Source organism: Myxine glutinosa, chromosome 4, assembly GCF_964187855.1.
Source record: "Myxine glutinosa chromosome 4, kmMyxGlut1.1, whole genome shotgun sequence".
NCBI lineage: Eukaryota > Metazoa > Chordata > Myxini > Myxiniformes > Myxinidae > Myxine > Myxine glutinosa.
Window position 1 is genome coordinate 78,663,724 of NC_136264.1, and position 27,541 is coordinate 78,691,264.

General features: G+C 48.9%; 1 protein-coding gene and 1 long non-coding RNA gene across 3 annotated transcripts in view; both read left to right on the top strand.

Annotated features, from left to right (window-relative positions):
- Window positions 1-16,894, top strand: part of LOC137424863 (histone H2B 1/2-like) — a 61,718-nt gene extending 44,824 nt beyond the window's left edge. The window contains exons 2-3 of the mRNA XM_068112731.2: window positions 15,575-15,636; window positions 15,786-16,894. Of these exons, the coding sequence (XP_067968832.2) occupies window positions 15,575-15,621 (47 nt within the window). The 3' untranslated portion in view covers window positions 15,622-15,636; window positions 15,786-16,894. The remainder of the gene's footprint in view (window positions 1-15,574; window positions 15,637-15,785) is intronic.
- Window positions 16,895-25,196: 8,302 nt separating this feature from the next.
- Window positions 25,197-27,201, top strand: LOC144891544 (uncharacterized). Of its 2 annotated transcripts, XR_013622979.1 has the most exons (4): window positions 25,197-26,076; window positions 26,167-26,319; window positions 26,594-26,717; window positions 26,938-27,201. It is a non-coding gene; the product is annotated as an uncharacterized LOC144891544 (long non-coding RNA). The 2 variants fall into 2 exon arrangements; XR_013622978.1 differs by having other exon boundaries at window positions 25,456-26,319.
- The last annotated feature ends 340 nt before the right edge of the window (window positions 27,202-27,541 follow it).

A 27,541-nucleotide genomic window follows, 5' to 3' on the forward strand; every position in this document is an offset into this window, starting at 1 on the left:
GCGCGCTTTGCAAGCCGCGCTTTGCTTTGCCCGCTTTGCTTTGCAAGGAGGTGTGCGCTGCAGCAGCTGTTCCCAGTACGCGACGTGCACGTTTGGAACACGTCAGCCAGGGGTCCGTTCAACCGCCCGTGTGCAGAGAAGTCGACCTTCACCTTGGTCTGGAGGGGCCCAGAGACATTGTGAGGGACAGTGACCATTGAGGGGTCGTGAGTGGGGAAAGGGGGGAAATATATGAGATGGCCATCTTAGTAAGATTGTTGATAGATTGTTGATTGCTGATGATGGATGGAGAATATATTATTAAGTAATCCGGATCCTTGGTGTGGGGTTGCTTATTGACTTGAATTATTGTGTCTTTCATATTGATTGCGCTACGAAAGCGTATAAATCAGATATCTTTCTGGCGGGGTCCTCCCATGGTCTGGGGGTCACCAAGACCAGGTAGTTACCGGGAGGACCACGTAACAACCCCGAGAGGGTCCCCGGCAGAAAGATGTTATCCTTGGTTGAAATCAATCCATAATGAAACCCTCAATGAAACCATCAAATGAAACAATCAAATCAATAATAATGAAACCACACCAAGGGGTATGAACAAACAATAATACAGTGAAACCTTGACTTACGAGTTTAATTCGTTCTGTGACCGAGCTCGTAACTCAATTTGCTCGTTTCTCAAATTAAATTTCCCCATTAAAATGAATTGAAATGCTATTAATCCGTTCCAGCCCCCCAAAAGCCACACCAATTTTTTTTGTTACGTGTTTTTAAATAAGAAAAATGTACTTTATAAATAACAAATAATGTATAAACAAGCACGACCTCGTCGTGCTTGTTTTAATCTTGCAGTCAATCTTGCAAAGTTTAATCTTTAAAAGTTTAATCTTGTTTAATCTTGCAGTCTTTGCAAGTTTAATTGCTTGTTTAATCTTTGCAAGTTTAATCTTGTTTAATCTTGCAGTCTTTGCAAGTTTAATTGCTTGTTTAATCTTTGCAAGTTTAATCTTGCAAAGCGGCTTAATCTTGCAGTCACCACTCGCATTCGCGCACAGTGCAAGGGTTAACCTATCCTTCATGGGTTTGTGGCCTGGCATGCTCTTCTCCTCTGCCGTTATATACGTCCTCCTCGGCATCTTCTTCCAGAAGAGCCCTGTCTCGTCACAGTTGAAGATTTGCTGGGGGATGTGTCCTTCGGCTTCTATCAGTTCGGCAAAAGTTATAATAAAATCTTCAGCTGCCTTCACATCCGAGCTTGCTGCCTCACCATGCCTGACGATGGAGTGAATGCCGGTCCTCTTCTTAAAATTATCAAACCATCCCCGACTGCCTTTGAATGACTCTTCCGATGCCTCGTCCGTTGATGTTCCCGCCGTCTGCTGCACCAAATCCCCGGAAATGTCTCGTGCCTTCTCACAGATGATGCTCTCGGTCACGGTATCTCCTGCGAGCTGCTTCTCCGTCAACCACACAAACAACAACTTCTCCATCTCTTCATGGACAGAGGTCCAGAGCTTTGAAATAATCTTAACGCCCTTGGCTGGCGTTATAGCCTTTATCGACTCCTTCTGTTTCAAAATCGTACATATCGTAGAAGTACTACGATCGTACTGCCTCACCAAGTCGACAACACGCACACCTCACTCATGTTTTTCGACGATTACGTGTTTTATATCCAAGCACATCATCCTTTTGTCCTTGTTTTATATCATCCTTGTTTTATATCCAAGCGAAAACAAAGCAACAGCGATACGGCAGAGATGCTTGCACGGCAAGATAACCACGTGAACTGAACGCTCGCTGGGCAACCTAGTGGCGGGTGGCGTAAGCTCGCTCGCTCGTAACTCAGATCTCGGCTCGCATCACAAAGCAAAAAATCGACCGAACGACGGCTCGTATCTCGGAAAACTCGTAAGTTGGTGCACTCGTAAGTCAAGGTTTCACTGTATATTATAAATCACACCGGAATCACGACACAAATAATTATTTAGAAAGAAATATAATAAGAAATAAAGAAAGAAATATAATAATAGCAATTCACCCGACAATCAATATCTTAAGATGGTACCACCTTATCTAGTCCTTCAACCCAAACTCATGGCACCCCCAATGTCTCTGTACCCCTCCAAGGCAAAGTCGATTCGCTCCAGCGATCTTTGGATCAATGCCCGATCAAACTCAATTGAGGCGTGGATGATCGAAGCAACCCAGAGGTCACGTGGTCCAACACCCAGCAAAATAGCGGTGGAATGGAAAACCTCCCAAAGACGCGCTCCGACGTACACGTTTGCGGTTCAATCAGCGAGTCTCCTTATAATCCTTCAAAAGCCACTTTCTGGCACAGCCGTCCCCGGCAACCCACCGGGGAATAATGCCCGGCCGACGCGACAAAAACCTCCTTCACTGAAGGCAGCGCGCATTGCGAAATGGCGGATGGCTTTCATTTGAGCCGGGGCTTCGAGGCAAGGATACTCCGGAACCTCAATGCGGATACCCGACTATGCAGGCTCCACAGCACTCCGGCGATATCACCTATCGCACGAACTTCCTTTCAAGGACTCAAAGTTCACTCGCCCTGTACGCTCGACCGCTCGGTACGGAGCTTCAACCAAGATCGTCTTTTAACTTCTCTCCACGCCTCTTCCTCCTCGCTCCCTCCATCTTCCGGCTCACGATCCGATTTCCAGCCACATTTTACCAGGAGCGCTTTTTAACCTTTTCACCACAATAACCATTTCCTTTAAACAATAATAACCGCCGTTTCCTTTCCAACCCCGATAAGAATAATACTACATCACCAGCAAGGTTATAAGTGGATGACAACCACACCCACGGAAGGGCTGAATCCATAACACTTCCCCCCCTCAAGAAAGAAAGTTTGAACACCGCGAAAACTTTCTTTGTAAACAAATTCTTGAAACCCACACAAGTAAATTCACAACCCAAATCCTCAATTCCCGTGAGCAACAATAATCAATGTTTCCCCAAACATAAAGCAACAAACTTTCACACAACCCACAGAGATTTCCCAAAATTAATTCACTCTGGACTAAGCGTCAGCCACGACATTGTCCCGGCCCTTTACATGTTCAATTTCCAAGTTGAACCCCTGCAAATCCAAACTCCATCTCATCAACCTCTGATTTTTATTTTTCATTTTTTGAATGAAGGTTAAGGGGTAGTACTCAAAAACCCAAAGTCAAACAAATCTACAGCACTTTTCCCGGGAGGCCGAGCTGAAAGCCAGGTTCTCCATGTTGGTTGGGTGGTGAGGCCTGGAAGTATTCACTACATGGACGCCTTTAGGAACGTGGAGTTCACGGTTAGTCCGTGCAGGAAAGTTCACTACATGGACGCTTTTAGGAACGTGGAGTTCACTGTTAATCCCTGTAGGAATCTTGGCTCGGCTGCTCCGCAGCATTCAGTGCTTCAACTCTTTCTAACTTTCCTAACAATCACGGTTGGACCACTTGTCACTGTAGTCACATGAATGGTGGTCTCCTTCTCGGCCACTGCTCTGATAATCCTTCCTTTGGGAGCTGCCATAACTCTGGAAGCCTCCATAATAATATCGATTGCGGCCACCACCATTACTACTCCGTGGTCATCCTCTGTAGCCCCCTCGACCCCGAGGAAATGCCTTCCCTTCTGTGATGGTCCGACCATCCAACTCCTTGCTATTCAGATCCTTTTCTGCAACTCTAGCGTCCTTTGAGTTTTCAAACGTGACAAAGCCAAACCCTCTTGACTTTTGTGTCTCCCTGTCTTTTATCAGCAGCACTTCCAAGAGCGGTCCATATTTGCTGAAGGCAGACGCCAGAACATCTTCCTTTGTTTTGAAGTTCAGTCTCCCTACAAATAACTTGCTACATTTGTCGCCGTGCCTAACTGGGGTGGTGTTATTTTCCCTACTGGGCTTTTTAACAACCATCGGGTTACCATAAACTTGACCACCAGCCAAATCATTCCCGATAACAACAGATACTCCCTCTACAGGAAGAGTTGCTTGTAAACCTACGGTGACCGGTCCTGACACCAAATCGGACTCCAAATGGATGGCATGAAGTGGAGCTCTAACACAGCCACCAATCCCCTGTAAACGAACACTATCACCAGTTGCCGTCTCCTCTGACAATGGCAAGATGCCTTCAAGCATTAAAGATTGATGTGCTCCTGTGTCCCTTAACACCCTAACAGGTCTCCGCTTAGTCGAGGCTCCGTCCAGTGACACAAACCCCTCTGAAATAAATGGTTGGTAACCCTTTTGAGGGCGATTTCTCACAATGGCCATTGCATTTGGAGTCGTACAACTCGAACTCCGCTCCTGATTTTCCTTTCCCAGAGCATAACAGTGGGACATCAAGTGTCCAGGTTTATGGCAAAAAGTGCAAGTCGGCCCGGAGGAGAACCTCATGGTCTTCCAAGGCATGGGGGCGGTGGTCTGCCTCGAGCTCCCTGGACGATAGGTCTGTCTTGGAACCGCAGTCTTCTAATTTCTAGAAGTCGTGGTATCAGAGTGGTCCTCATTTTCATCTCGAGGCCGCCCCCATGAATTTTCGTTCTCCGCCCCTGATGTACCACAGCTCCCCTGGCTAGGTCTGGGCGAGAAGTTTGGTTTGTGGAACCCCATCCTGTGTGTTAAGGCTTAGTCATCTGCCATGGTTGCTGCCTCATACAGCTTTGGTACTTTCCTTTCCTCCAGTTGAACTTTAATGTCCTCGTGGACACACTGTTGGAATTCCTCCACCAGGATCAATTGTCGCAATAGTTCGAAGTCTTTCCCAACTCCTTTTGAATCATACCACCTATCAAACATGGTTTCTTTCAATCTGGCAAACTCCACATGGGTCTCACTTTCCCTCCTCCTGGCATTGTGGAATTTTTGCCTGTAAGCTTCTGGGACCAATTCATAGGCTTTGAGAATGTGTTTCTTCAATACCTCATAATCTGCACATTGGTCAATCGGTAAAGCCGAATAAATATCTTGAGCTTTACCCACCAGAACACTTTGCACTAGTGTGGACCAGTACTCCTCAGGCCAGTTTAACAGTCAAGCCACTTTCTCAAAGTGTGGAAAAAACTTGGCTACCTCCTTTTCATTGAAGGGTGGAACCAGCCTCACATGTCTGCCAACATCCCAGGTGTTCTGGCTAGGTGTCGAACCAGTCAGCAGGGATGGTACCTCTCCCCATTCTCTCTTAAACTCCAGCTCCTTCACTTTAATTTCCTGCTGATGCGCCAATTCACGGTCTTTTAACTCCCTGTCGGCTTTTCTCTCCTCTGCTTCGAGTTCCCTTGCAGCTCTCCTTTCCTCTGCTTGTTCCTTTTCTCTTCTTTCCTGGAGTTCTCTTTCCACTCTCCTTTCCTCTGCTTGTTTCTCTTCCCTTCTCTCTTCTGCTTTCCTTTCCTCTGCTTTTAATCTTTCCTGGAGTTCTCGTTCCTGTTCTGCTCTTTCCTTTTCTGCTTTCCTTTCCTCTGTATTGAACCTTTCCTGGAGTTCTCGTTCCACTCTCCTTTCCTCTGCTTGTTTCTCTTCTCTTCTCTCTTCTGCTTTCCTTTCCTCTGCTTTTAACCTTTCCTGGAGTTCTCGTTCCTGTGCGGCTCTTCTTTCCTCGCTCTGCAATTGCAACTCCAGTTTCCGGAGCTCCACCTCTTCTGGTTCCTCGGGTAACCAATCCCGGGCTACCTCTTCCCATGTTCCTAATCCCACCATAGATTGTATCACCACTGTCTGCATCTCTGCCTTCCTCATATTAGTTCGGACCTCCAAGCTAAAATGTTTGGCCAATTTTAAGAGGTCCAATTTTACTAATGCTATGAACTGTGCTTCACTAGGGATCACTGTAAACTTCTCTGCGTCAAACTCCATGGTGACTACTGTTAACACCTGTTAACCTTCACACAATAAATAAAAAAGATTTTTTTTGGGGGGGGGGGGGGGGAATTTGTGAATGTTGGAAAAAGTTCCAAATTTGGGAATTCTGGGAATGTTAGGGAATTCTTTCCCGGACTAAATTTAGGAAATTTTATATCCTGGACGCAGACCCAATTTCGAGCCCACGAATATCAATTGGACAAGCCCCCAATTTCTGTTACGGGGTCCTCCCCTATCCCCTGGTCTCGGTAAACCTCCGAACCCCGAGAGGGTCCCCGGCAGAAAGTTATGTTATCCTTGGTTGAAATCAATCAATAATGAAACCCTCAATGAAACCATCAAATGAAACAATCAAATCAATAATGAAACCACACCAAGGGTTATGAACAAACAATAATATATTATAAATCACACCGGAATCACGGCACAAATAATAATAGCAATTCACCCGACAATCACTATCTTAAGATGGTACCACCTTATCTAGTCCTTTAACCCAAACTCACGGCACTCCCCCAATGTCTCTGTACCCCTCCAAGGCGAAGTCGATTCGCTCCAGCGATCGTTGGATCAATGCCCGATCAAAATCAATTGAGGCGTGAATGATCAAAGCAACCCAGAGGTCACGTGGTCCAACACCCAGCAAAATAGCGGTGGAATGGAAAACCTCCCAAAGACGCGCTCCGACGTACACATTTGCGGTTCAATCAGCGAGTCTCCTTATAATCCTTCAAAAGCCACTTTCTGGCACAGCCGTCCCCGGCAACCCACCGGGGAATAATGCCCGGCCGACTCGACAAAAACCTCCTTCACTGAAGGCAGCGCGCGTGGCGAAATGGCGGACGGCTTTCACTCGAGCCGGGGCTTCGAGGCAAGGATACTCCGGAACCTCAATGCAGATACCCGACTACGCAGGCTCCACAGCACTCCGGCGATATCACCTATCGCACGAACTTCCTTTCAAGGACTCAAAGTTCACTCGCCCTGTACGCTCGACCGCTCGGTACGGAGCTTCAACCAAGATCGTCTTTTTACTTCTCTCCACGCCTCTTCCTCCTCGCTCCCTCCATCTTCCGGCTCACGATCCGATTTCCAGCCACATTTTACCAGGAGCGCTTTTTAACCTTTTCACCACAATAACCATTTCCTTTAAACAATAATAACCGCCGTTTCCTTTCCAACCCCGATAAGAATAATACTGCATCACCAGCAAGGTTATAAGTGGATGACAACCACACTCACGGAAGGGCCGAATCCGTATCACAACCCTAACCCTACCCTACCCTAACCCTAACCACCTTCATTATCTTCATCGTTTTATTGGACGTGAAGCAGCACACCGTAACGTTTTACGGCATAAAATGTGCGCAAATGTAAGTCGTACTTTACGTAGTACGACTTACATTTGCGCACATTGTGCTTTCATTTGGGTAAATTCACTTACATTTGGTTAATTCGTCGGACCGATAAAAAAGGGCATTGCAAAAGGTATTTCCTTCAGGACCATATACACACAAAAGGTAGCGATAGGTGGCGAGTTCGGTGAATAGTCGACTACGCTTTCAAGAAAGGTGTTGTGGCTCTGAAAAGAGCCATTGGGTGGTGTGGTGCGGAAGTTGTGCACAAGACCTTGGATGAGCGGCTCAAGCTCGCTCCCCGCGGATACGTCGTGCCAGCTGGATGTCCTTGGGCATGATGGTGACACGTTTGGCGTGAATCGCGCACAAATTAGTGTCCTCAAACAGCCCAACGAGGTATGCCTCGCTCGCCTCCTGCAGCGCCATCACTGCGGAGCTCTGGAATCGCAAATCGGTCTTGAAATCCTGTGCGATTTCACGGACAAGGCGCTGAAACGGCAGCTTGCGAATGAGCAGCGCCGTGGACTTTTGGTAGCGCCGGATCTCGCACAGCGCCACAGTTCCTGGACGGTAACGATGCGGCTTTTTCACGCCACCGGTGGCTGGAGCACTTTTCCGTGCCACCTTTGTCGCCAACTGCTTTCGGGGAGCTTTTCCACCAGTCGATTTACGGGCGGTTTGCTTCGTACGAGCCATTGTGACCTGCAAAGATCAATACAAAACAAAAGCGAATGAAATGAGATTATGAGATGAGAAACACCCGGTCTGATTTTGTTTGCGCCGCGAGACGCTTCCGCCATTCGCTATTGGCTGGCATATTTTGCACGTTTGTTATTGGCTGCCTCAAACATTCTTCCATTCGCTGAAAAATTAAGCCCCACCTTACGCTGTTTCCATTGGTCGAAACTTCACTCTCCCCTCTCCATTGGCTGAAATCCGAGCCTGATGTGATCTGCTCCACGAAGGAAAGCTTCGTCCGCCCTCCATTGCTTGTTTCTCCCATCAATATCTATCCTGAGCTCGTTTGGGCCTGTTCAGCATTTCCCTGAAATAAAAGAAGCAAAAGGCAAATCTTTGCCAAATAAATGTGTTTATCCCGTAAGACAAAAAATTCACTCATTAATCGATTTCAGAATTGGGTCCTTTGGCAAGGGGATCTTCGTGATATGAATTTTTTTGAGATTGGTGGAACTGAACATTATTTGCAAATAATGCAAATTTATATTGTACAGTCGAGTTTCTCACACTTGGGGCTCTTAATTTTTTGGATGAATAAAGCACAAGATCAACTATCCTCTATTAAAGAATACATAAAGCAAAGTTCAAGACGCCTGAAGGTCATTCATGAACGAGTTGGTGGCTCTGAAAAGAGCCGTTTTGTTGTTGTAGCTGTTGATGAGCACCACCACCAAAATGTTTAACCACCGAAACCGTAGGGCGTCCGGCCTTGGCCCTTCAAAGCGGACACCACATCCATGGTAGTGACGGTCTTGCGCTTGGCGTGCTCCGTGTAGGTAACAGCATCGCGGATAACATTTTCCAGGATATTTTGAGAACTCCACGGGTTTCCTCGTTGATGAGACCTGAGATGCGCTTTACCCCACCACGACGAGCAAGGCTACGAACAGCAGGCTTTGTGATTCCCCGGATGTTATCACGCAGTTTGACGATGATGTTTGTCACCCCCTTTGCCGAGACTTTTTCCACCTTTACCACGTCCAGACATGACACCAACGTTTGATTCAAGCAAAAGTAAGCGCCGTAAAAAAAAAGTAATGTGATGATGTAATGTAAAAGAAAAAAAATGTATTGGAAAGCAAGTGCCTCCATTCCAGGCCGATCTGCCATTTTGTACTTGAAGAGGCTGTTTTTCAAGAAACAAAACAGAATCCTGCCGCTTGGTGTATCTTGTTTTGCCATTGGGATTTCCACGTCGACCTCATCGTGTTGATTGCCGTTGGTTTACCTGTCGGCTCAGTTCCCATATCGACCTCTCACCTCGTAACTCCTCATCCGCAGCCGCGCTAATACCTGCCTGTTGTTTTGCCTTCTGCACGATTTCGACCTTCACTGCGTTGGGATTCGTCCATGGACTTTGGGGAATGTTACATTCCACTCACGTTTGGTGTTTCGTGAGTTTATTGCTTTGAGAGCATTGTGGAATGATGGTACTAAAGCGCGGCGTTACGCGCGCTGCTTGCGAGCAAGGAGGAAGCGGACAAGCGGTAACTTAAAAGCGTCTTTATTTCAGGAGCTCACTGTAACACTAGCGCGCTCCGGGCTGCGCGCCCCGTGTATATCCTCAGGCCACGCCTACCCCTCGGGCGTGGCCGCCGCCGACTTGGTGCGCGGAATGATGTCACCACGCCAGTGGGCTTTCGTGTCCGCCACACGCGCCCCCCCAGAATTCCCGCGCACCTGGAGGGCCAGTTTGTGGGGCAGACGGATGACCCGGCCGAAGCGCCCCCTGGCGATCGGCGGCGTCCGGGGTGCAGGGATGCCAGGTGGGATGCCCCTGGCTGCCCCTGGGATTGGTGCAGGACCGGGGGGTGGCATGGCGGCGGGGCTGGGCGGTGCCGGGGGTCCGCCTGCAGGGGGGCGGCCCTGACGCAGGGGTCGGGCCACTGGCGGTGGATGGTCCACGTCGAGGTGGGCCGGCTTGAGGCGGTCTACAGAAACGCGGTCAGGAGTACCGCCGATGTCCAGGGTGAAGTGCTTCGCCCCGGTCTCCAGCACGTGGAAAGGCCCGTCGTACGGGGGCCGCAGTGGTGTCCGGTGGGCATCGTGGCGGACGAAGACGTACTCCACCGTGTGAAGCTCTGGGGCGACGTGCGTCGGTGGGTGCCCGTGGCATGCCTTTGGCACCGGGGCGAACCTCTGGGCGGTCTCTTGCAGAGCGGAGCGCTGCTGTGCCGCGGACCATGGTGCCGTGGAGTCGGGGAGGAACTCGTCCGGCACCCGCAGTGGTTGCCCGAAGACCAACTCCGCCGCGGATGTGCGCAGGTCCTCCTTAGGCACCGTCCGGAGGCCCAGCAGGACCCAGGGGAGCCTGTCGACCCAGCTGCCGTCGCGGAGGGTGGCCCGGAGCGTGGCCTTCAATGAGCGGTGAAATCGCTCACACAGGCCGTTAGCCTGGGGGTGGTACGCCGTGGTTCGGTGCAGCCGGACCCCGAGCCCCTGCGCGACCGCCCCCCAGAGCTCCGAGGTGAACTGGGGGCCGCGGTCGGATGAGATGTCTGAGGGGGCGCCGAACCGGGCGACCCAGGTGGCGATGAAAGCCTGTGCGACGTCCGCCGCCATCGTCGATGCCAAGGGCATGGCCTCTGGCCACCGGGTGGTGCTGTCCACCATGGTGAGGACGTGGGTGAAACCCCGCGAGGGGGGCAGAGGTCCCACCAGGTCCACGTGGACGTGGTCAAACCGGCGTTCCGGCACCGTGAACGGGGCCAACGGGGCCTGGGTGTGCCGGTGCACCTTGGCGCGCTGGCACGCGAGGCACGTCCTCGCCCAGCTGCGGACGGCCTTCCGGAGGCCATGCCAGACGAACTTGTCGGCGATCAACCTTTGGGAGGCCCTCGCGCCCGGGTGGGACAGGCCGTGGATGGCGTCAAACACCTGGCGCTGCCAGCCCGCGGGCACGATGGGGCGAGGCCGCCCGAGGGAGACGTTCCACAAGAGGGCCACGCCCGCGCCGTCGAATGGCACCTCGGTGACGCGGAGGCCCGTGACGGCGGTCCGCAAGGCCTGGACGTCGGGGTCAGCGGCCTGGTCCGCTACCATCCGGGCATAGTCGATGCCGAGGTGGACTGCGTGGGCGACGGCCGGGGAAAGGCAATCCGCCACCGGGTTGTCCTTCCCCGCGACGTGCCGGATGTCCGTCGTGTACTCGGACACGTCCGAGAGGTGACGCTGCTGCCAGGCCGACCACGGCTCGGTGACCTTGCCCATCGCGAAGATCAGCGGCTTGTGGTCGACGAAGGCCGTGAACGCACGGCCCTCGAGCAGATGGCAGAAGTGCCTGACCGCCAAGTGAAGCCCGAGCAACTCGCGGTCGAAGGTACTGTAACGGCGTTCGGGCGGGCGAAGCTGCCGGCTAAAGAACGCCAGCGGTTGCCAAGCTCCACGCACCCATTGCTCGTGCACCGCGCCCACCGCATAGTCCGAGGCGTCGGTGGTGAGGGCGATCGGTGCATCGGGCGCCGGGTGCGCGAGCATGGTGGCGTTAGCCAAGGCGAGCTTCGCGCCTGTGAACGCCGTGTCCATCTGCTCGGTCCAGGTAACGTCGACTTTGCCTGGCTTACCTCGGAGAGCTTCGTGCAGGGGGCGCAGGAGCTGGGCGATACGGGGCAGGAACTGATGGTAAATGTTCACCATGCCCAGGAACTCCTGCAGCCCTCTGATCGTGCGGGGGCGCGGAAACCCCTTCACCACCTCCACCTTGGCCGGCAGGGGGACGGCTCCGTGCCTGGTGACACGGTGCCCCAGAAAATCGATTACGGCGACGCCGAACCGGCACTTTGTGGGGTTCACAATCAGGCCATGCTGGCCCAGGCGTTCGAAGAGCGTGCGGAGGTGGCGTAAGTGCTCTTCGTGGGACGCGCTGGCGACGAGGATATCGTCCAGGTAGACGTAGACAAAATCCAAGTCGCGCAGGACGCTGTCCATCAGTCGCTGGAACGCCTGAGCCGCATTCTTCAGACCGAAGGGCATCCGCAGGAACTCGAAGAGTCCGAATGGCGTGATGACCGCCGTCTTCGGGACGTCCTCCGGCCTGACGGGGACCTGAGGGTAGCCGCGTATGAGGTCCACCTTTGAGAAGAATGACATGCCCGCCAAACGGGCGGAAAAGTCCTGAATGTGGGGGACAGGGTAGCGGTCGGGAGTGGTGGCGTCATTGAGACGGCGATAGTCCCCGCACGGTCGCCATCCCCCGCCGGGCTTCGGCACGATGTGCAGTGGCGACGCCCAAGCACTCTCCGAGTGCCGAACGATGCCGAGTCGCTCCAGGGTAGCGAACCCCGCTTTTGCCACCGCCAGCTTCGTCGGCTCGAGGCGGCGTGCCCGGGCGTAGACCGGTGGCCCGACGGTGGGGATGTGATGGGCCACCCCGTGCTTGATGGCCCCCGCCGAGAAGGTGGGCCGCGTGAGGGCCGGGAAGCCGGCGAGGAGGCGGGTGAATGCGTCCGCTGCCGGAAGCGTACAGATCAACGTGGCCGGAACCGAACCGTTCGGCAAGCCACTTGGCAAGCCGCTCGGCGAGCCACTCGTTGAGCTGCTCGACGAGCTGGGCAGTGCACAAGCGAGCGAGCTGAACGTCTCGGCCTGGACAAGACGTCTGCACTTTACGTCGACCAGGAGCCCATTAGCGCACAGGAAGTCCGCGCCAAGCAGTGCCATGGGCACGTTGGCGGTGACGAACGTCCATCGGAAAACCTGCCCTCCGAACCGCAGAGAGAGGCAGCGTTTTCCGTACGTACGGATGGGCGTCCCGTTCGCGGCAAGCAGCGCGGGGCCCCCGCCCACGGCGTGCTTGTCTGACGTACCGGCGGGAACGACACTCACCTGCGCTCCCGTGTCGCACAGGTAACGGCGCCCGGATAAGGTGTCCGTTATGAACAGCAGGCTGCTCGAACGGTCGGCGCTCATCGCCACTATTGAGCGCCGGCCCGGGCGTTTCCCGACCTGTTGAAGGAGCATGGCGGATGACACTGCCGAGCCTCGTGGCCGAACTTGGCGTGGAACCAGCACCAGGTGGTGGAGCTGGAGGAGCGCGGCTGGCTCCGCCAGGCCAGTGGAGTTGGTGGGTTTCCCCGCGGTGGCGGTTTTCGCCACGGCGGTGGGCGGGGCGTGGCGGCGGTCACGAGGTGCGTATCAGCATGCTGCGTATGCTGTGTAAGCTGATGCTGTGGATCAGCATCATCAGCAGCATCAGCCTCGAGGTCTGTGACGGCCGCAAAGTACCTGTCCGCCTCGGCTGCCAATGCTCGGGATTCCGTTAGCACGGTCCCGGCCAACGCGAGGCGAACCTGCGCTGGAAGTTGGCGACGGAAAAGCGCCCAGAATAGAGAACCGGGGGCTTCGTCGCCCAACAGTGACAGCATATGGTCCATTCGGACCGACGGGCACATGTCGCCGAGCTCGGGGAGATCCAGGAGGTGGCCGGCCCGTGCGTCGTCCGTGAGGCCGAACGTGGCTAGGAGTAGCCGCTTGAGTGCCTCGTACTTGTGGCCGTCCGGTGGGTGGCGAAGGACGGACACAACTCGAACGGCCGTGCCGGGCCCGAGGGAGACGACGACGTGGCAGTAGCGCGTGTCGTCGCCGGTGAGGCGCCGAAGCTGAAATTGGGCTTCGGCTTGGACGAACCAGACTTCGGCCTGGGCCTCCCAAAATTCGGGAAGTTTGATGAATTTGGCCATGGCAATGGCGTCGTGTGTGGAAGGATCGCTCCGGCAGATCCAACGTCGAGGGTCACCAGTAAAGCGCGGCATTACGCGTGCTGCTTGCGAGCAAGGAGGAAGCGGACAAGCGGTAACTTATAAGCGTCTTTATTTCAGGAGCTCACTGTAACACTAGCGTGCTCCGGGCTGCGCGCCCCGTGTATATCCTCAGGCCACGCCTACCCCTCGGGCGTGGCCGCCGCCCACTTGATGAGCGGAATGATGTCACCACGCCAGTGGGCTTTCGTGTCCGCCACAGTACCATCATATTATCGTGTGGTTGGCTCAGTTAAGACCGAGCGTCACCACGGATGAATCGAGCTTTAATGGAGGCATTTATTCAAATCAATGGTGGATCGATACATGGGCCGGGGGATTGGGGGAGGATGCCGCGCTTACCTTTTCGGCCCCGACGATGTCTTCTCCCTGCAAATTATTAACTCAACCCGAGACGGAGGTGAAATGTACAACAATAAATATTTATTAATATTCTCTGGTGCGTCTTATCTCTGCCTGCAGTCGTCTCGGCCCCATACTCGCCATCCGGACGCAGCCTCAGTCAGCCTCGTTCGCGTGCTGCCAGGCCCCAATGAGCCACCCGTTCGCCCCGGTCCCATCCACCGGCGCACCACAGGCCTTCCGCGCGACTCAAATGAGTCGTGTCAGCTCGCTCCCCTGGCCGTGCCTTGATCCGTCCACGTCTTCCTGGACTCGGCCCGGAACCGCGATGCACCCAACATTTGTGGTGTAGGAAGGAGAGAGGGTCGAGGGCGAATGTGGCAAAAGGAGTCAGCAGTCGAGGGAACGGAATCACGAGGCAGCAAAGGGGACAGGTCCAGCCAGGAAGGAAGACACAAAACCGAGAGAGAAAATGTCAGCCAGTCCGTGACGTCAGCGCTCTCTCCACAAATGGCCGCATCACTTCTGCCTCATGCCATCTGTCGCTCGCCAATCAAGAGCCCCTCTGGGCGTGGCTCTCAGCCCGCCTGGTCATTGTGTGAAAGCCATGGTGTACCACTGCGCGGCCGCTACCTGCTTGTCTTTCCGGTCAGTTCTTATGGTCAGTCATTGTTAGCGGGGGATTTAATTAATGTGTGCACTAATGGGCCTATCTAATGTCTACAAGAGTGCATTGCCATATGGGACAAAGGAATGATCACCGAGGTTTCACACACATGGGTCTTATCCTTATTCCCGAGAACTATTTATCAGGCCCCATTCCTCGTAATGGGGACGAAGACACACCTTAATCCAACAAACCGCCTAAACACAGAACTTATTACAAGTGAGATTCTCCAGCACGACAGACGAAGCATGATACCTATTCAGATCTACCTAAATCTAGATATTCCCCTACCCCAAAATTCATAACAGCCCCCCCCCCCCCCCAGCCTTCCCCCTGGAACCGTAGCCCCTGCAAGGTTCACTGCAGGCGCTACCATTCCAGTCTTCGCACTTACCGTCTCACACTTAATTAGCCTATGAAATATAGCAGGATGGCTGTGGGAAGTGAGCCGAAGCTACCGACCTATGCTCCTTAAGGTAGCCTGTGGGACCAATCATGAGTCCTCGTCAGAGATAATTATATTGGTTCCGCCCCTTTTGGCTTTATAAGCTACCTGTGCAGGCATATCAGGAGAATACTATTGCTCGGGTCCACTTCCTGGAATAGTACTTTCTGGTTGTCCCAGCTAGGGTGCTGTGCTTGGTTGCGCTCAAGAAGTGTATTTCCGAGTTTTTGTACTCTCAAGTGAATTCCTGGCTGTCCAGTGGGTGTGTGCATGTAACCAGAAGACGAAGGTAGGCTTGCATTGAGTATGTGACGCCATTTTGTTCTTTTTATGTATAAATGAAATATGAACGCTGTTGATGTTAAATGGTAACTGCATTATGTGTTCACTGTTTAGGCAGAGGTGCAGTGGAGTGTTTCCACTGTGTTCTGGATAACCCCTGATCTCTTGTGAAAAGGGTATGTGATTTTGTTTTATGTCGAGTAAACAATTAGCGTTTTGTGTATAGTTGATTTGTATATTTATATTGGTGGGTAGTTGGGCTAAGTTAAACCTTTTTGGGGATGCTTTTAATTATAAGAAAGGTAATTTTATGTTTTCTTTACAGATATTTGTTCAGTGCTGTCAGCTGCTGTTCTTTTGATAGTTTTTATTACTTGGCTGCTATTCGCCTTTTGGGATATTCTCCAGTTTAATCAAGTATTGTATTGTGCTCTCCTACCAAACTTTCAAATAAATTCCATTAATTTTAAATCTTTGTTCAGTTAATTGAACACTTACCTTTGGGGAATTGCCTTCAAATTACTTATTTAGGGTCTCCCACCCCATATTTGGGAGTGGTGTAGTCTGTAAACAAACTACCAGGAGCCCTGGACTCCCCTGGGTGCCACATTTGGCGTCATAGACAGGATAATTCAGAGTTGGTTGGAGAGCCATACATTGGATTAAGGGAAATGGTAGCAGCATAATGTTTTATTGATTGTAGAGAACAGCGGTTGGCAGCGAAGACGGCACCCATCAGTGGACTTGAAAGCCCCGACCTTGTGCAGCTTCTCCACTTGGTGGCCCTTCCCTTGAACTTTTGTTATCAAACGGTGTCATGGGATCATGGAGGCGGAACTACAGACACTACGGGACCAGCTGGAGCAGCTTCGAGTTGAAAATGAGAGACTGTCAGGCCATATATCGGGACCGGCCGATAACGTGTCTGAACCTCCGCCGAGGAGAGAACAAACTGTTTACCTCCCGAGAGAGAGGAAATGTCCTAAATTTTCTGGATGTTCATCTGTTGGGGCCTTAACCATAGACGAGTGGGTGGAGGAAGTGCAGAGTTGCATAAAGGCAAGACATACGTATGTCAGAGTTGGACAAAGCACTGTTTGTTTATGATCACCTAGAGGGACCCGCACACACTGAGATTAAGTTTTGAGATATAATGATAAAAGAAGATGCTGAACAGATCATTGAAGTATTGCAGGAAGTGTATGGTTGTTCTTAATCCGATTATCCTATTAGTCCAGATGCCAAACAGGCATTTCAAGGCAAAGCGTGCTTGAGCGTCATTATGAAGTTTTTTGGTTGATTCATAATCTCTGACCTATCTTGAAGCATAATCATCCGGGTGCCAAACTGGCACCCTTGAGGAATTTTTTTTAGAGGCGAAAAACAAAATGGCCATCACGACTTTCCGATAAATTCTGTTTTTGCCAATATCTTCACTTCTAATGCACTTATAAACACAATTTTGGTGTCTACTTCTATGTTTTCATTGTCAAGGAATCCGATAATGATAAGATTAAAGGTGTATGTATTAATCCTGTATCATACTTTCAAGATGGCCACCATTTCCCTATATAAAAAGGCTATTTTGCAGTTCCATTGATAACTTCTAGTTAGAAATGGAATTTGATGAACCTTAAAATATTAATACAATAACAGTCACAGCCAAATATGTATTTATGACAGCTGAAGTAACTTATTTACAATTATTAATGCATTGGTTATTATATTGGATTGTGCTTTTTACACAAATATATTTGGATACATGTGGACAGTTGACGATGACCATGGATTTTGTCTCGTAAAACTTGCGTTGTAAATAAACATAACAATTCAAACAAAAAGTGGACAAAACAAGTATATGATTTTGAAATTTACTTTTATTTTCAGACTGACAAATAATAACTTTGTTTGGAGCAACATGCATCCTTATTAATGTTTTACACAATGTTTTACACAATGTTCAATCTTCATCATCTTCGTCCTGATAAGCAGCTACTGCTCTTGTCTGTTCGTTACAGCAGTATGATTCACCACTGCAACTGCAAAATATCGAACATGACATCTGTGCTACCACACAACCACACTTCCCTGTAGAACAGGGCCGACTGGTGGAGCATCCACACTTAATCAGCTGCAGAATGCTGACCGGTGCAGCAGACACATCAGGTGGGAGTGTGGTTGGACACAAAGTTGCACCGTCCTCACCTTCTTGCCATCCGTACTGAATGGGGTCCAAGTATGGAGGGTCTGGCTGAGTGGCTGATTTCCATATCAATACTTGATAATGAGCACGTTGTACATGCTGAACAAAGGCATCATGTGATGGGGGCAACGACTTTAATTTTGGAGCAGATGTAATCTTAGAGTTGGCCATCTTTGACCTCCACAAATGATACCGGTGTGTGGCCATATCACTTTCCACTTTGGAACCATAACAGGCAGCAATAAAAGTAGTTGCTTCAGTAGTAACCCGAAACTCATAATACAAAAACATATAAAAAGGCAAAATCGATGACCTTATCTGAATTTTATCGTTATCAGTGGATGCCATCTTCAAAGTATGATACATGTGTTAATATATATACAACTTTAATTATATTGTTGCGAATCTGTCGCCGGCCTTCTCCCCTTATCAAGGGGGGATTAATCCCCTTGTCTTTACTGACCTGGCGCGACCCGAGACCTATTATGTCCCTTCCGGACAGCGCCAAATAGGGTTTCGGGACCAAATTCGCTCGTACCTAAATACTAGCGCTGCCCTGGAAGCGAGGAAATAAGCCTCGCATGAACCACGTGTGATGGTGATACGCCGAGCGGTTTGCGTACACGTGATCCGCGCCGTTATAGATAGTGGAACCCGATTCAAGCGGTTTTACCCGTGCCACGCTTAGTCAATTGAGAAATCATAAAGACGATCGAATTCAGAAGAAAAGGAAGAACAAATAGGTTTAATTATTATTGCATGTATTTACAGCTCAGGACGAAGAGACACAGGGCAGCTTAGACAGTCTTAATTCTTAATACCCAAGGACAAACGGGCCCGTCTCACTCACACTCACACGGGGATTGCAGTTGGGCAGGAGGATGTTCTCCAGCGCCGCGGTGGTCATCCAGGCTCGGCCCCGTCCGGCTCTCCACGGTCCCCGGCACGTCCCACAAAGATGGAGGTAGGCGAAGGCAGGAACTCGTATCGTGTCGCTCGAACAAATGGGTAATAATCTCGGGGCGAACGGTAGAGGGCGGACTTAGCGCGGCTGGCGGTTATTCAGCTGCGTTCACTCGCTTTGGCTGTACTGGGTAAGTTATCAATGCCCTGGCTGCGCCCACGTATTCCTCGTAACCAAGTTCATACAGTGCAAATGATTCTCTTCAAGCACGTCTCCCTTCTCAGAACTCAGAAGTCACTCCAGCGCACCTCTCCCATAACTCTGGGGGCTCCCGACTGAACTCACGCACAACTCAACTGAGTACTGACGAGTGCCTCTCCCTTCTCATAACTGAGGTGGGGGCTTCACGTGATGGGTTTTATTGCCACGCCCTTAGCCCGATCGATGTTCCAACCACACCCTGTTACGCAGTGCTGCAGCCACACACTGTGAGCCCTGATTGGTGGCTCATTCTTACCATCCCCACTGCCGCCGCGCCGACCTCAACCCTCCTCCACCTTCCGAGGCAAACCTCGTTTTAACTCGCGCCCAGCATAACCAGGGCTTTTTAGCCACAATGGATCGAGCCTATGGACGTGAAATGGTTTTTAGTAGTAGGGCCTATCCTCCTGTCTTTACAACAACGCAGGATTAACACTGGAAGGGGCCTACTCTCACATATACTAAGACATAACTATACTACAAATGAGGCTACATGTTGCTCGTGTGACTAACTATGGGGGGCAAACCTTTAACCTTTATTGAGTTTACTGTACAAATCTCAAAACCGTAGCAATATCATTATCGGAATCTTTGACCTTGAAAACATAATAATAGTCACCAAAATTGTGTTTCTAAGTACATTAGAAGTGAAGATATTGCACAAAACCAAATTCATCGGAAAGCAGTGGCGGCCATTTGGTTTTTTGCCTCTAAAAAAAATTCCTCAAGGGTGCCAGTCTGGCACTCACCTGATTCTGATTCAGGATAGCTCAGAGATAATGAATCAACAAAAAAAACTTCATAATGACGCTACAACATGCTTTTTCACAATTCTGCTGGACTATATGTGTCCTTGCAGCAGAAATTCTTTGATAGAAAGCAGAAGGAAGGAGAATCATTGCAGGATTTTCCCCATGCCCTTATGATATTAATGGAGCGAGTGCAACAGCGTAACCCCCAGGCTATGCCCAACTCACAGGTTTTATTGAGGGACCAATTTTGTGAAAATGTGAGGGACCACATGCTGCGTAGAGAGCTAAAGAGGATGGTGAGGCAAACTGTTGCGATGTCCTTACTTGACGTTCGCAAAGAGGCGATTCGATGGGTCGAGGAGGGTCATCCCACCAGAGAAATGTATGTATGCCCCTTTCGACAAACATGTGAAACTCAAGTCACCGCTGGTAGTGAAGCAGTTGCAGTAAATCACTCCGAACTAGCAGAATTAAAAAGCATAGTTCTTAAGCAACAAGCCCAATTGGATATGATCACACAAACTTTAAGTTCTAATGTGGGCGCGGGATGGGGAAGGCCTTTTTATAATAGTGTTACGGATTCGTCACTTCCGGTGTTGTGGTTTTCATCCACTTGAAACATTTCTGGTTCTATGTATTATTATTATTATTATTGTTTGAGGGAAATAGCCATCATTATTGTCAAAAGGTAAAAAGGTTAATGTTAAATGAAACAGGAAACCGGATCGGGAACCGGAAGACGAAGAAGAAGAGGAGGGGAGAGAAAAGAAAGGAGCGAAAAGTCGGACAAGAAGCTGGGTGCTTTGCGTTCTGGATCGAACGTTGTCGAGCAAGAGTCACGAGTGAACTTTGAATTTCCAGGATAGGAATTCCTGCGATAGGGGTTATCACTGTGACTGATCAACCTGGGTGTCAGGTTTGGCGTTGGGATTCTGAAGAATCATCGCCGGGTCGTTGCGACTCGAGAACGAGCCGTCGGCCATTTTGATTCATGTGCTTCGCGGGTCAAGCAAGGTATTTGCTTCATCAGCCATTTCCACCGCTTTCAGACGTATCTGAGGTGTGTGTGTGTGCACTGTGGCTTTTGGAAGATTAACTTGCGGTTCGCCGACTGAGCCGTGAAAGTTCAGACCTGGAGGGCGCCTGTGGATTCCCCATTCGCCTTGAGTTTGCCTTACGCAGTGGCGCCTTTGGATTTCCCATTCGCCTTGAGTTTGCTTTACGCAGTTTTGGACCACGTGACTCTGCGCCGCTTCGGCCGCATACGCCTTTCTGCTGTTTTGGCGGTGTGACCGGGCCCGTCATCTGAACGGGGTTCGGGTTTTGATTCGACATCGCTCTAATGATCACTGGAGGGGATCAACTTTGAGCTATAGAGACATTGGGGAGTGTTCTTTTTTTCACTCACGTGGAGCACAGTGAGTTATCCTATACTAGCTGATGGTACCATCATAAGATGTGTTGATTGTACTTTTGATTGCTATTATTGTTGTATCGTTATTCTTGTGTGATTTTTAATACAATATTTGTTAGTTGATAACCATTGGTGTGGTTTCCCTATTGATGTTTGACACAGAATAACATATTTTTCTGCCGTGGCTCCTCTCGGGGCTCGGAGGTACACCGTGACCAGGAGGTCAGGGAGGAGCACGTAACAGAAATTGGGGGCTCGTACAATTGGCTCGGGGGCTCGAAATTGGGTCTTCGTCCGGGATTAAATTCCCTGATAATTCGTCTGGGATAGAATTCCCTAGCATTCCCAAAATTCCCAAATTTGGAAATTTTCTAACATTCCCAAATTTTTCAAAAAAATTTGGAAATTTTTGTGTGAAGGTTAATAGGTGCTAACTGATAGTCACCATGGTGTTTGACACAGAACAGTTTGCGGCGTCTCCTAATGAGGCACAGTTCCAAGCGTTAAAAAAAATCAGAACTCTTGATATTGGCCAGACATTTTAACTTGGAGGTCCGAGTTAATATGAAGAAAGCAGAGATGCAGACATTGGTGGGAGAATCTCTGGTGGGACAAGTAACATGGACAGAGGTAGCCTTGGATTGGTTACCCGAGGAAAAAGAAAATGTGGAGCTCCGGAAAATGGAGATGCAACTGCAGAGCCAGGAAATGGTAAAAGCAGAGGAAAGGAAAGCAGAGGAAAGGGTAAAAGCAGAGGAAAGGAAAGCAGAGGAAAGTGTAAAAGCAGAGGAAAGGAAAGCAGAGGAAAGGGTAAAAGCAGAGGAAAGGAAAGCAGAGGAGAGAAGAGCAGAGGAAAGGAGAGCTGAAGAAGAAAGAAGAGCAGGGGAAAGAGCAGAGGAAAGGAGAGCTGCAAGGGAACTCGAAGAAAGAAGAGAAAAGGAAAGGAGAGCCGAAAGGGAGTGAAAGGAACGTGACATGGAGTATCAGAAGGAAGTTAAGCTCAAGGAGTTGGAATTAATGGGAGAACGGGGAGAGGTAGCATCCATGCCGGCTGGTTCGACAACTAGTCAGAACACCTAGGATGTTGGTAGACATGTGAGGCTGGTTCCACCCTTCAATGAAAAGGAGGTAGCCAAGTTTTTTTTACACTTTGAGAAAGTGGCTCAAATGCTAAAATGGCCTGTGGGGTCCTGGACTATGTTAGTGCAAAGTGTTCTGGTGGGTAAAGCTCAAGATATATTTTCGGCTTTACCGATTGACAAATGTACAGATTATGAGGAAGTGAAGAAAGCCATTCTCAAAGCCTATGAATTGGTCCCTGAAGTTTACCGGCAAAAATTCTGGAATGCCAGGAAGAGGGAGAGTGAGACCCATGTGGAGTTTGCCAGAATGAAGGAAACCATATTTGATCGGTGGTGTGATTCGAAGGGGATTGGGAAAGACTTCAGACTGTTGCGACAATTGATCTTGGTGGAGGAATTCAAACTGTGTGTCCACGAGGACATTAAAGTACATCTGGAGGAAAAGAAGGTACCAGAGTTGTATGAGGCAGCAACCGTGGCAGATGACTATGCCTTGACACACAGGATGGGGTTCCACAAACCTAACTTCCCGCCTAGAGTTTGCCAGGGTAGTTATGGTACATCCGGTGCAGAGAACGAAGATTCATGGGGGCGGCCTAGAGGTGACTATGAAGAAAGATCTGATACCGCGACTCTTAGGGATCAAACGTCTACAGTTCCAAGACAAACTTATCTTCCGGGGGGCTCGAGGCAGACCACGAGTTTTTCCTCCGGGCCTACTTGCGCTTTTTGCAAGAAACCTGGACATTTGATGTCCCAATGTTATGCCCTGGAAAGGAAAAATCAGGAACGGAGTCAGACTAGTGCAACTCCGAATGCATTGGCAAATGCGAGAAATCGTCCTTGGAGGACAGTGCCTTGTGAAGGTTCCCGTGCCAAAGTTACGGCATCACAGAATGACCTTGTTCAAGAGGGTTACAAACCTTTTATTTCAGAGGGGTTTGTGTCACTGGATGGAAACTTGACTAACAAAAGACCTGTTAGGGTATTGAGGGACACAGGAGCACATCAATCTTTGATGGTTGAGGGCATTTTGCCATTGTCAGAGAAGACGGCAACGGGTGTTAGTGTTCTTTTACAGGGGGATGGTGGCTGTGTTAAAGCCCCACTTCATGTCATCCATTTGAAGTCGGATTTGATGTCAGGACCGGTCACCGTAGGGTTACAAGCCACTCTTCCTGTAGAGGGAATATCTTTTGTTATCGGGAATGATTTGGCCGGTGGTCAAGTTTCTGGTAACCTGATGTTTGTTGAAAAGCCTAGCATGGAAAATAATACTGCACAGTCAGAGCAGAAGATTCCGGGTATCTTTCCATCCTGTGCCGCGACTCGTGCTATGGGTAGGAAGCGCTCTGAAGAGAAGAGGAAGGTACTGACGTCACGCTTTGCACAGGCACGTCTTGTCAGGTACCCAAAAACTAAGTGTCAGCACACACAAGTGATGGATGGAGGCAATGTTGGCAAGCTCTTTGTAGGTGGACTGAACTTCAAAACAAAGGAAGTTGTTCTGGACTCTGTCTTCGGCCAATATGGACCACTCTTGGAAGTGCGGCTGACAAAAGACAGTGAGACGCAAAAGTCACGAGGGTTTGGCTTTGTCACGTTTGAAAACACAAAGGATGCCAAAGATGCAGAAAAGGATTTGAATGGCAAGGATTTGGGTGGTCGGACCTTAATAGTAGAGAAGGCAGGCCATGGGCATCGAGGCGGCTACAGAGGAGGAAAACGTGGAGGTAGTTTCAGGGGTGGCTATGGCTCCCGGGGTGGAAGTAGTAGTTTTGGTGGTGGCCGCAGTCGACATTACTATGGAGGCTCCTCGAGTTACGGCAGCTTCCCGAAGGGATGATTATCAGGGTAGTGGCCGTGAAGGAGACCGCTATTCACGTGACTACAGCGACAAGTGCTCCAACCGTGATTATTATGAAAGTTAGGAAGAGTTTGAATCACTGAATGCTGCGGAGCAGCCGAGCCAAGATCCCTACACGGATTAACCGTGAACTCCACGTTCCTAAAGGACAATGTCGTTGCTGATGCTTTGTCCAGAGTGAACTAACTTTGGAAATCTCTGTAGGTTGTTTGAAGTTTTGTTGCTTTATTTTTGGGAAATATTGATGATCGTTGCTCACGGGATTTGATGATTTGGGTGTGAGTTTACTTTTGTTTATTGGGAGAGTTTTGCCTACAAAGAAAGTTTTCACTATGTTCAAACTTTCTTGAGGGGGGAAGTGTTACGGATTCGTCACTTCCGTTGTGGTGGTTTGCATCCACTGTAGATATTTCTGATTCCATGTACTATTATTGTTTTCAAAAGGTTTATTGTTCATGAACTGTTTTCAAAAGGTAAAAAAGTTAATGTTAAAAGAAACAGGAAGCCGGATCGGGAACCGGACGACGAAGAGGAAGAAGGAGAAAAAAAGGACGGAGCGAGTGAGTCGGACAAGAAGGAGCCGAGCTACTAGCGGTTTTGAGCGAACGTTGGCGAGCAAGAGTCACTAGCGAACTCTCGGGTTTCCCGGGAAAGGGGTCCCTGCGACAGTTGTCATCGCTGTGACCGATCAACCTGCGTGTCAGGTTTTTGGCGGTGGATTCCAAGGAGAATTATCGCCGGGCCGTTTCGTCTCAAGAACGGGTCATCGGGCATTTTGACCCGCGCACGTCGCGCATCGAGCAAGGTCTTTGCTTCGTCAGCCGTTTTCACCGCTTTCAGACGTATCTGGCGTGTGTGTATGCACCGTGGCTTGAAGATTAATTTGCAGTTCGCCGAACGTGAGCCGTGAAAGTCCATACCCGAGGGTGTGATTTCCCAGTCGCCTTGAGGGCGCCTTTGTGCAGCTTTGGGCTGTGTGACTGTACTTGCCATCCGCACGGGGTTCTGGTCTCGATTGGACATCATTCTGGCGATCGCTGGAGCGAATCAACTTTGGGCTTGAAGCCGAGAATAAGAGACATTGGGGATGTTCTTGTTTCACTCACTTGGAGCACAGTGAGTTCTATATTACAAAACTGATGGTACCATCATAGGATATATTGATTGTACTATTGAATACTATTATTGTTGTACTGTTATTCTTGTGTGATCTTAATACAATATTTGTTAGTAGTGTAATAATGTTGCTTCTGGGACACCTCCGTTTAACATGGGAAATCCCTATCTAATGTCATTTACCCCCTTGTCTTTTTCAAAAATCATAAACACCTCTATTTCTCCCACCCTCATCTTTATGAACCTTTTGTCTGTAGTACCTATCCTTAATGTTGTTCATTAGACCACTCAAACACTACAAATATTTGTTTTCTCTTATAGACCTATCATCCTTCTTCTACATATCATCTGGCAGATTAATCTTTGACCCATTCACTTCCATATTGACCCTAAAGACCTCTATTTCTCTCACCCTGTTCTTTACGAACCTTCTAACCTTTTGACATGTTATCCTTATTCATTAGACCACTTAAACACCTGTGATCCTTCTGACCTCATGGACCTTTTAACCTTTTACTCTTAATATCATCTGGTGAATATAACCCACTCAAACAACGACCCTACAAATATTTGTTTATGTGTGGGAAATAATTTAATTCTCCTACAACTCTCCTCACCGTCTCATCCAACTCACCGGTATTTAAATTAATTCTCTTATTTGTTTTGTGAACTTTTTTACCAGTTGCCTTTTCAATTATACTTATTTGATATTTTTTACATTCATTTTGTTTTCCATTTATATACCACTCGAACCTTTTCTAATTAATAGCTCACTGTTGAGAAATGACGTTGTTTCACTTGGATAACTTCCAAGGAATTCTCTTTGTCTTGTTTCCTGTTTTTCACAAACACACGCCCTCAGTTTCCAAAAGCTGACAAGCACTTCAGTTCCCCGAAATACATTTTGTTCATTATAAAAAGAGAGGTCTCCGAATGGGACATTTAAACATTGTGAACGAAGATGAGCTTGTCTTATTCCAGTCTTTCCTCTGATGAAGAATACTCGCCAGGACATTGGTAAGTTCATTTGGTATTAAACACTGTTAATGAGAGCTTTGTATGTGATTAATTATACAACTAATAATTTATTTTTCCTATTCATTGCAGCAATTCAAATATTGTAAATATCCTGGCAGAATTTCAAGTTGTTTCTCAAGAGTTCCACAACGAACTGAATACGGGTTTGAATAACCTACCTCCGAGATGGTGGGCTCAGAATGAATTCAATGTTTCACCGTTCTTAGAAAATTCACGTGAAAGGTATGATAGAAAATAAAAAACGAGAGGTGTGTGCATGTGTGTGTGCATGTGTGTGTGTGTATGTGTATGTGTGTGCATGTGTGTCTGTGATTAAAATAGAGAGATCGAATTGTGAGGAACAGAAATGAAAAAATGAGATTGTGTGTGTGTGTGTGTGTGTTTATGTGTGTGTGTGTGTATGTGTGTGTGTATGTGTGTGTGTATGTGTGTGTGTGTGTGTGATGTTTTGTCAAGCTTACTTCAGCATAGTAATTTCTCCTTATTTTGTTTGCAGCCTCGAAGACCAAAGCTTGGAGTGGGACGATTTTGGACTCCATAGGAATGGTTATTTCCTACCAACCTGTGAACCTCTACATTTTCAACTCAACGATCTTGACGCTAAGCTGGATTTTTTCGAGGTAAGCATGTGTGTACGTGTGTGTGGTTCACCGTTTATAATAGGTACACCATATCCCTGCGCATCGTAAGAGGTGATTCAGGGTTGGTGTCAGGAAGGGCATCCGACCCTATATTAATAATAATAATAATAATACATTTATTTTGTATAGCGCTTTTCAAGACGCTTTGACATGGAACATAAATATGAAATAAATATCTCTCCCCTCTTGTCTTTAATAGAAAGAGATTCAAAACCTGAAGACATCTGCTGAACCAACCTTTGACTTGTGCTGGGAAGAAATTGATGACTTATGCTGGGGAGAAGTTGAATGTATACCTCAAGAAAAATGTTTTAATAATATAAAGATTTTAATGTTTTCAATATTTATATATATTTGTTTTGTTTACAATTATTTAATTATTAATTACAAAAAGAGAATAAAGGAGGGAACGGGGAGGTGCACCCCTGCCAAAGACCCTTCACCCCCCTCATCCCACCCCTCCCCTCCCCTTGTGTGTGTGGGGAAGGTGGGGGTGGGATGAGGGGGGTGAAGGGTCAAGGGTGGGGGTGCACGGAGGGTGGGGGATGATGGGTGTGGTCTGTGTGGGCGGGGTCTGTGTGGGCGGGGTCTGTGTGGGCGTGGTCTGTGTGGGTGTGGCTTATGATTTTAATTTATTTAAATTTTTTTTTATTACCACTAATTAAATTAGCTAATCTGGGTGGGGTGAATAGAAATGTTGTTTAATGAATTATTAGCTTTGTTTTTTGTAATTCTTGCGAGTAAAATGAACCCAAGATTTCTTCTCGATTTATATCATTTAATTTGTAGGTCCAAGGGACTGT